The following is a 10727-nucleotide window of genomic DNA, read 5'->3' on the forward strand; positions in this document are numbered from 1 at the left end:
TTAGACAGCTTCCACGAGAAAGTACAATTGAAACATATACATGTAACTGTTAAGCATGTGCTAATTATAGCAAAAAAACAAAACCTGCATATTTAATTGGCTCTGGAGATAATCTGTCTACTGGGGTCGGTGATGTCCCCCAATAGCTTATCTTATTAGTTAATTTATAAACTGCAGTGTGATAGCTCTTATAATGAAGTGAAGCAAAATGTCTATGTCACAAAAGAATGTTACTCTCAGTTGCAACTGGGCAAACATGTGGTCAATAACTCGAAAAAAAAAATCAATGAAATTAATGATTTTAACTTATTTTTAACATGATTAATGTTTTTTTCATTGATATATTATTAATTGGTAATCAACCAAAGTGATCAAATTAATTACAAATGTATTAATTCATGCATTTAATAATATTTGGGCTTCTAGACCCTTTATCAACCACTGTTCATCTATAAAAAAAAATCCTATTCTTATTAAGGGTGTCATGATACGCTCCCCTTCATTACTATACGTATCGCGGTACAGTGTGTACGATACAATACGTAATGGGATACGTATTGTCAGATGGAAACAACATACAAACCATTTTAAATCATTTTTTCAATTTTCTTTAAAGACCTCTACATACATTCATTTTTTTAATTTGTAAAAAATGTTTTTTATTTTAAATTCATGATTACAAAATTTGTCATTTAAAAATGTGATATGAGATGATATTGGGAGAATTTCCGTTAACATTGATCCAATTACTGTGCCACATATTTTATTGATTGCGCCAATGAAATCTTTCTTGCCGCGTATTGTAACAACATCCAAACATTTAAAGTTTACTTGGCGCGTTGGCGCATATGAAAAATGCTGTACCGTACCATACGCACTTGAAGGCATATCATGCACCGTACTGAGAGGAGACTATTACGATATACTGTCCCACAGAGTACCGTGACACCCTTAATGGGGAACTTTAGTGGATTATCTTCCCCTGTCTAGCAGGTGCCCGTAAAGGTGGCGCTGTTGTCGAATAGGTCTATTGTTCTTTCCAATTGTTTACTTCCGCATATTTTGACAAGCGATTAACCGAGTTAGACACAATCTTTTACAATAATTTTATGATAGTTTATACGATAAGTCTTAAACTATGGCTTCACAATTTAGCAGTTTATCTTTAGGACAACTTCGCACAGAATTAAGAAAGAGAAATGCAAAGTTATCTGGACGAAAAAAGGAATTAATCGAGAGGTAATGTGAAACCATTTTTTAATTTGATTCATGTCGTGAAAATTCCTGCGCGGTCTTTTCTAAAAACCAAATCAGTTTAAAGGCTTTAAAAACATACATACAGGATTCATTCTTTTATTATTTACATCACTGTTTGAAAGGTTTATTGTTAAATATCTTATTTACAAGTTAATGTAAATTCTGTTAAAAGGTTGGGTGGGGAAATGTACATGTATACTTCTGTTGTTGTTTAGAAGACAAAACTTTTTACAACAGCACCCACCCATGTTCTTTATTAAATTTAGGGGACTCTATGAATGTGTAGGGGTCTATGCTGAGTATGTATTACTCTTTGTTCTGACGCATAAGTTTTTGTTTATACAAGTTTTTTTTAATGTTTACTGAAAGTGAAAAATTGTTGTATGTTCATATTTGATCTTTCAGACTTGAAGCATATGATCGCAATCAGAACTTTAACAACTGCGAGGAGCTTATGCCAGAGTTTCGAATGCAAATTCCAGCCACCAGTTGCTACAAAGATGTCAACACCGACATGAAGATGGCCCCGTTTGACCGTGAGCAGGCGAATGCATATATGGAACGGTTTGGAGTTGAGTTCGACCAAGTGGTGACTTCTTTGTATGGTGACAAGTTCTTGTTGTACCTTAGGATGTTTTCTTCAGAAAAGTTGTGCTATGTAAAAAGTTCATGTAGGGCAGAAATGAAAAAGAAAATTGATTATGTCGTTGACATTACATTCACCAAACATGGCTTTGCGCATGAGGCACAGTGTGAATGTGGTGCTGGTGAAGGTCCGTTCGGACATTGTAAACATATAAGGACTGTTCTGTATGCGTGTGTGAAATTTGTTCAATCCGGAGAAGTTAAGGTGGAATCATCTTGTACCCAACAGCTTCAGTCTTTCCACAAATCGAAGAAACACACAGGATCCCCGGTAAAGGCTCGAGACCTCAAGATAGGTGGAGCTGAGATTTGTAATATTGCAGACTTTGACCCCAGGCCTAGTCAGTTTAGAAATGCTGCCAATTACAAAGACCATTTCTACAACACATGTATGAATTTTGCTACAATATCAAAAACTCCAATTTTTCAAACTTTCGAGCCAGCAAATATGTACGCTTATAGCAATGATCACGACTATTTCAGTACGTCACATGAACAGAACTTTCTAAACCTCAACAAAATTACCAAAATAACATCAGAAGAGTGTGAATGTATTGAAGAACAGACGAGGGGACAAAATACCATTGATCGATGGCATGAGGAGCGTGGAAAGCGCATTCAGTCCTCAAACCGAATCTGTGCTGCGACAGAAAAGACAAGTTTAGTTGGATTGGCCTCAACAATAGTGCAGGGACAAGTTGTGAGGCAAAATGAAGCGATGCGACATGGATGCAAGTATGAAAAAACTGCGATACACATTTATGAGAGTGCAAGGAATGTTAAAGTCAAGTCTTGTGGCATAACGGTTTCACGGACACACCCATTTCTAGGGGCATCTCCAGATGGAATTGTAAATAAAGACTTGATAGTTGAGGTGAAATGCCCATTCAGTGCTATAAATAAAGAGATTTCCTCAGTGACAGTGCCATATCTTAAGGATGTGAACGGTAAACTCAAATTGAGTGCAAAACATCCTTATTATTATCAGATTCAGGGCCAGTTGTTTTGTTCGGAACGCAAGTACTGTGACCTGATCGTTTATACATTGACTGACATAAAGTACATAAGGGTACACAAAAATGAGGACTTCATTTCACAGATGCTGTTAAAACTTGAACATTTCTTTGAGAATTATTTTAAGACTGAATTGTTGAAAAAGTTGTATTACAAGGATGTTTAAAATAAGTTCCCTGCATGTGTAAATACTTTTGTTACCATGTTTCTTGTAGTTCCTGGTTTGGTTCTAAAATATTTGTTTGACTATTATATGTGTTATACAATGCATTGTATTAGAAATAAATATTTGTTTTTAAAAATTTGTTTTTTCAACAGTTCGCTTCTAAAAACCATATTGTCAGGATTATTATTTTATGATGATGAGAGAATTGTATACTTGTAAAGTGGAACCCGTCTCATGAACTGACTAATATTACTACTCGTGAACACCTTGAAATTGGGAAAAATGCGTCGTGAACTCTTCGAATTAGGAAATTAGCGTATTTGATTTTTGCTTACATATACCTTAAAATTAAAAATAACTGTACCAAGTTGTTAATATTATATTTACTTTAAGGTTCTAGCCATAGAGCGCAATAAGTTAATTAATTTAAGTTCATTAATCCTTACGGCGCGGCAACCAAAATTTTAAGGCCTTTGCAAACAGTTTGGATCCATATGAGACGCCACAGAACGTGGCGTCTCATCAGGATCCAAACTGTTTGCTATTCTGATAGTATTCTTTGAAAAAAAATCGAAAAATGCAAATTTTATAAATTCAGCAGACGACATTTTAGCAGATGAAAATTTTTCCAGCAAGCAAAGGGTTAAAAACAAACAATGTACCCTTCATTTGGGAAATATGTAATTTTCCCTAGATTGGGAAAGTGCTGTTTGAGGTACTTTACAAAGGAGCGTCGACTCACATACCGTTAATCATTTCAGGTCAAAACTGTTCTTAGCCTTGACAGTTCACATACATTTTGGCTTTTTAAAAGATGGGAAATTAACAAAACACTATTTAAGAACTTTATTAAGCAATCACATGTAATACATCAACCTAAACTAAAGAAATGAAAACTATAAAAAAAACAGTCTTCCAATCACATGTCCATTAGCTTAATTACTCTCATTACATGTACTTCTTAACACTCATAACCAGAGCGCACATCTGACATATTTTTTGCAGAATGTTTATTGACAATACAAATTTGACATTTTAATCCTCTTAGCTGCATACAAAACTTTGATTGTAGCTATTCTTTGAGCATATGTAGACACTATGCCATTCCTGAAATTACATAGCATGAAACAAACAAAAATTATCTCTGATGACAACTAAGTCTCTGTGCTAGTCAAAGGTTCAGTTAAAATTTTGTATGTTTTTCCTAGCCCAATAATTCTTTCTACATGAACACGTTTACTTGAAATTTTTCTATCTTTAATAGCAGTTTCATTCGAAATTCTATTTTGCTTCTTAAAAAAGGTTGGTATATTGATATGCACATCATGTGGTGCAAAAATGTCCTGCACATTGAAACCTTTATCAGCCATTATACTGTCACTTTTGGAACAAAGCCTGGTCAGTGAACTCCGTTCAACTATTTGCCTATCACTTGTAGCACCCCCATAGGCTGGAGACACATAAGAAATAAGACCGCCAGGGGTACTGCCAACCAAAACCTTAACTGTATTTCGGTTCTTGTAAGTCGAAAAAGTGGCTTGTTGAGCTGTTGGATTCTTCGGCTTTTTAATTGGGCACTCAGTACCATCAATTATAACCCGTGTTTTGGGGTACAGTCTCTTGAAGCTGCTTGGAGCAAAATAGTGGACTAAAGTTTGTGATGGCCAAATGTTAATTTCTTTCCACTGTTTTTCCATGAACAAGACCCACGTAATGAAAATGTTTGACACAACACTTTCCGAAACATTAAATAATCGCGACAGTTCAAAGTTTGTCATGTGTCGCCTTAATTTAATCAACGTAATAAAAAATTGATCAGCAACACTTATACTTGTTATAGAATGATACACATAATTAAGATGGTATGCTGCTGGTCCGAGTGTGTTCAAAACAAAAAAGAACTTCATGTAATTTTCGAGTCCAGTGTAGAAATGAACAGCAGCTTCATCATCCTCGAACTTGTTGATGCTAAATGCAAGTGTAGTTGTTGTTTGTATTGCCGCATCTTCCGTTTCACACTCTGTTTGTACAAATGAGTCCATAAATGTCACCTTTTCATCTGTGATCGAGATTATTTGCTCGACACATTCCTGCTGTGTCACAACTTCTTCGCTAGCACCCACATCGATATCAGAGGTAACAATGTCAATTTTTGTGGCAATGTACTCTGGTTCAAAGCTTGTGTTTTCACCAGACTGTTCCATATTTGTTACATCTTCAAACAGCTTACGTTTCCGGTTTTCTCTTTCTAGACGACGTTCCTTTCTCTCCTGGCTCTTAGCAATAGTCGCCTTGTTCGTCCAGGAAAAAATACTAGGGACAGCTGTTTTTCGCAATGCCCGCTTACGTCTTTCATTTCCTGGAAAAACAGTATGCCATAAACAAATGCATGTATGAATTTGCTGCAGATTTTGTTAATGGATTACAGAATGAGTAAACAGAAAAAAGTCTGCCTTATTACACCAAAATATAGTGTTAATTTATTACCAGCAATATGTCAATATCACATAATGCATATTAAATAAATCAACAAAATAACATTGTGTAGCAGTACTGTCATTGGTGATAGAAAATATATGAAAAATAAGCCTGGAAACAAATACATTTAGACTTTTAGTATATACATGTACACGTTCACCATGTCCATACACTTAAAATGATATATTTGCCACGATTATCTAATGGAGAGAAAACACAAATTCAGCATTATAAGCGTAATATGTTTTTGCATTTGTGATGTTTTTCAACATAAATTAAACAAACAACCTACCTGCATATGTTATTGTGTGGTAATCATCTTCGGTGAAGTGGTTTTCACACACGTACGAGTATTCGGATGGAGTCCAGATTTCGAACTTTGTTTTCACCCGTCGAATAGCTTGTACCCATGCTGCTTGACGTTGTTTGTCTTTCGGGAACTTGTGTCGACCTTTTCGTGAACAAAAGGGAACGCAACACATGGTTTGAGGCATTATTTTATGTTTCTATTGTCAAGCTGTCAAACGCTTCGCTGAATAACAATGGCGATAACTTAATGATAAAATCCGAACATATCCGCATAGAGGAACCTACTCGACCAGAGCGCCACCTATATCGGAAAACAGGGGACATTACTCACTAAAGTCGCTCATTCTTATCCTATTAACTTGCACAAAAAAGAAAGATGCATGGTACTGCAAGATTATTGCATTTGATGTTCATGGGCATTTGAAAAGTGCGGTCACTCATTCAACTTCTATCAGAAAGGAAAGAAAATGCCAGAGTCTCTCCACTGGTGCAGAAGTTGCATGAATTGCTTTTTCAAAATGTAACTTGTATACATGGGTTAACATGGTTCACTAAAATTCTCATGAAATCAATTATTTGACTGATTACTTAACTGTTCCCACACCTAATTAAGCTCCAACACTTATTTTTTGCATAAATGCAGATCATCAATGCAATAGACTGTATTCGGAACTCAACTAATCGTTAGGTACAATAAACTTTTTACCATTATGACCCTACTGTCACATGAATATTCTGGTACCGTACTTACTTAGTTTGAACAAGACTATTTCCAAGCAATATAAGTCCAATACCGATGAAACTCCACCATTTTCAGCAATATTTCTAGTCTATTTGTTGCCATACCAATCAGAATTATTGACATTGGAACACAATGAATTGACATGCATAATCTCCATGTTGCCTTCTATCCATGTTTCAAGTTTCATGAAAAAATATGTAGAACTTTAAAAATTATCGCAGGATCCACTATTTTCAGCAATATTTATAATCTATTTGTTGCCATCGCAACCATAATTCTTGATGTAGGAACAAAATGAATTGACGTGCATAATCTCCATATTGCCATCTATCCATATTTTCAAGTTTCATGAAAAAATATGAAGAACTTTTAAAGTTATCACAGGATCCAGAAAAGTGTGACTGACTGACTGACTGACAGACAGAGCAAAAACCATAAGTCCCCTCCATTTTCACCTGTAGGGGGAATAACAATACGCATTCCCGTGGATCTAGGTCAATTTTATTTGTACCTCATGTAAATTAGTGGAAAAACCAGTTGTAGGCAAGTTCCAAATAAGAACTATTGTTCAGACTTAATCCCTTTAAATACCCCTCGGACCGAGAGCTATCAGAGATCTACACCACTTGAGTAATTAACTACATGAGAAGTTGGCAAGTGTCTGATGTTGTTAATGTGTCATTTGTCTTCATGAATTGAAATTGAATCTGCTTTTTGGTCAAAAGTAATCATAATCATAAAATAATAATGAGTAATGACCTCTTGTAGAGGTAATCTATAAAATTATTATTTAAGTAATACAAAAGCTATAATTAATGATCAATCCATGATTAATGAAAAAAGTAATCAATTAATAATCATGATGATAACAGATTAACAATTATGATTACCCCATGTCTGCTACTGGCAACTTATTGAAAATATAACCCCATTTCTCAGGTAAAAAGTTTTATCAACTCATCAAATAATTATGAAATGGTATTTGTACTAAATACTTCACGTAAAAATGAAAGTTAGATTATAATTTGACATTTGCACAACAGTAGATAGCAGCTTGTGCTTCAGTGATGTGAGACACAAAGAAACTATTATCAAGCATGTGCAATACCCTTAATGTTTGAAGCATATTTAATTTGCATGAAATGTACAACTCTTTTATCTTGAAATAATTAATGAGAAAATCAGAGCTTCCCTTGACATACTTTTTTGTATCTTCATCACACCCTAGGGTGAATTAAAAAGAGCCAAAACAAAAACACAATTTCTGATAGAATATTGGAAATAGTGTCACAAAGCATTTGGAGAGAATGTTCAAAAGAAATTGTAAATCAGGGCTCGAAATTAACACTCGCACACTCGCAAAATGCCAGTGAAAAATACTGATTAGGAGTTAAGTTTTAAGCCACTAGTATTTTTTTGCGAGTACATAAATAGTGGGAAAAAAACTAGTAATATAAATGCACTCGACGTCATGAACGCTAAACCGTAGCAGGGCTCGAAATTAACACTCGCACACTCGCAAAATGCGAGTAAAAAATACCGAATGCGAGTCAAGTTTTAAGCCACTAGTATTTTTTTGCAAGTAAATAGTGAAAAGAAATGAGTAGGTATAATGCTGCTCGACACATGATCACTAAATCTTAGGTCAATTTATAGAACGCCCAAGAACCCTTATGCGTAAGCGCACACCTTGTATGTAGACTGGTATATACAGACACGCGGATGGTATTGGTACAAAGGAAGTGAAACAGTCGACTATTCACACATGTTCATTGAAGCGAAAAATAACTTGTCACTTTATTCCCACAGACGGAAATAACACAAAATATACATAATACAAAAGATAAAGCAAAGTTAACCGTTTAGTTAGAAAAAACAGATTTTAAATCCTTCTATGAAAACAGTGAATTAGTGGAAAAAATAAATTAAAATAAGACTAAAACTTGTTATAGATGAAGATGGTCAATCAACCTAATGTGGGCCCTTGTGGTACAAGGAACTGATATCTTTGTATGGTTGCAGAAATAAAATGTGTATACATGTTAAGTACTTTTATTTTGTTTAAATAGAACTAAACTAAAAACCAAGGGTTTTTTATGTTTCCATCAAAATTTGCGAAATGTTTTGATTTTGCGAGTTGGTATTAAAGCTGCTCGCAATTTTTTGCAAGTAGAAAAAAAAGTTAAATTCGAGCCCTGCGTTTGTAAATTTATAGAACGTCTGAATACCTGTATGCGGAAGCGCACACCCTTGTATGTAGACTGGTATACTTATAGTACAGATTCGAGGATAGTATTGGAACAAAGAACGTGAAACAGTTGACTATTCACATTTGTTCATTGAACTTGAACAGACATGGCGTCGAAGCCAAACATAATTAGTTTCTTTTTGCCTACAGACGGAAAAAAAATACGAAAGATGAAGTAAAGTTAACCGTTGATTTGTATTTTGGTGACGTCGCACTCAACACACGATATCATAGCTGATTTTTTTCAATATTTGAAAAGTTTTAAACCCATTAAAAAATATCCCAAACTGACACTTAACTTTGTTTTCTGAGTGAACACGACACACTTATATTCGAAAACAATGCCCTTATGGTCCAAGGACTGATATATTTGTATGATTGCAGAAATAAAATGTGTATGTTAAGAACTTTGATTTTGTTTTAATAGTACTAAATTAATGTCCGAACTTTTTTATGTTTCCTGCAAAATTTGCGAGACTGTTTTTGATTTTGCGAGTTGGTATTAAAGCAGCTCGCAATGTTTTGCAAGTAGAAAAAAAGTAATTTTGAGCCCTGTAAATACATTTTAAATGTTTATTTATGGATTATGATGAACAATTTAATGATCAGATTCAATATAAAAAGTGCTTATGAAATGCTGGGAACAAATTAAAATGAATGTTGCCTGATTGAAATCCCATTGTGGTTTTTCCAGAGACTGTTTATCATCTTTGATGTGAGGTGTGAGCATTTAGAAGCCCTTAAATCAATTGAAAGTCTGTCACATTGAATCTTAAATTATGATACTGAATATTGAATTGTGTAAAAGGTCCCTTTTTGGGCTGGACTAAATGACTGCCAACTTATGACATTGAACAACAAGTTTTACTGTAAAGTGTCAAATGAGCAGTAACAACAATTGGCCCAGTGACACCCCATTTGCACAAATATTTGTTTGGTACTTTTTCAATCATTTTTAACCCTAGCATTATAACTCCTTAGTAAACTCCTAACAACAAGTATCGTTGAAAGCGATGGATGCTCCCCGATGATGCGCTTTGGTCAATCTATGTGTTAATAACCACCTAAAAAAAATATATTATTAGCCTCGGTGACCTTGACCCCAAATGACATCAAGCGTCATCAAAAGTTAGAGGTCTATATATGTAAGGTACCTACATGCCAAATATGTAAGAGATCAGTAAAATATTGAAGGCGCTATGAAAAACTGTAACAAAAGTGTGACGGAAAAATATATAATTAGCCTCGGTGACCTTGACCTTTAACCCAGTGACCTAAAAACTCATCAAAAGGTAGAGGTCCATGCAAGGTACCTACATGCCAAATATGAAAGAGATCGGTAAAGTAGTGAAGGCGGATGGCCCTATGAGAAACTGTAACAAAAGCGTGACGGAAAATCTATTATTAGCCTCGGTGACCTTGACCTTAAACCCAGTGACCTTAAACCTCATCAAAAGGTAGAGGTCCATGCAAGGTACCTTCATGCCAAATATGAAAGAGATCAGTAAAGTAGTGAAGGCCCTATAAGAATCTGTAACAAAAGCATGACAGAAAATCTATTATTAGGCCTCTGTGACCTTGACCTTGAACCCAGTGACCTCAAACCTCATCAAAAGGTAGAGGTACATGCAAGGTACCTTAGACATGCCAAATATGAAAGAGATCGTAAAGTAGTGAAGGCCCTATGAGAAACTGTAACAAAAGCGTGACAGAAAATCTATTATTAGCCTCGGTGACCTTGACCTTGAACCCAGCCCTTCTCGAAAAAGTGCACTAAATGCGCATTTAATGCGCATTAAATGCACATTAAATGCGCATTTAATGCGCATGTTATTGGCACCCGTATTTTTTGCTTAACAAGTGCATTT

The 10727-nt window shown here is 35.0% G+C and overlaps 2 protein-coding genes across 2 annotated transcripts; one reads left to right on the forward strand and one right to left on the reverse strand.

The window, feature by feature from the left end:
- Window positions 1–957: 957 nt before the first annotated feature.
- On the forward strand, window positions 958–4165 carry LOC127872305 (uncharacterized). Its single transcript, XM_052415633.1, has 3 exons — window positions 958–1239; window positions 1663–2030; window positions 4155–4165. Exons 1-3 carry the CDS (start codon window positions 1139–1141, stop codon window positions 4163–4165), a joined length of 480 nt encoding a protein of 159 aa, XP_052271593.1. The 5' UTR covers window positions 958–1138.
- On the reverse strand, window positions 3916–6125 carry LOC127874593 (uncharacterized). Its single transcript, XM_052418982.1, has 2 exons — window positions 5853–6125; window positions 3916–5441 (listed from the first exon to the last, which is right to left on the reverse strand). The coding sequence occupies exons 1-2, from the start codon at window positions 6052–6054 to the stop codon at window positions 4237–4239; spliced, it is 1407 nt and encodes a 468-aa protein (XP_052274942.1). The 5' UTR covers window positions 6055–6125; the 3' UTR covers window positions 3916–4236.
- Window positions 6126–10727: the final 4602 nt, after the last annotated feature.

Source organism: Dreissena polymorpha, chromosome 3 (genome assembly GCF_020536995.1).
Source record: "Dreissena polymorpha isolate Duluth1 chromosome 3, UMN_Dpol_1.0, whole genome shotgun sequence".
Classification (NCBI taxonomy): Eukaryota; Metazoa; Mollusca; class Bivalvia; order Myida; family Dreissenidae; genus Dreissena; species Dreissena polymorpha.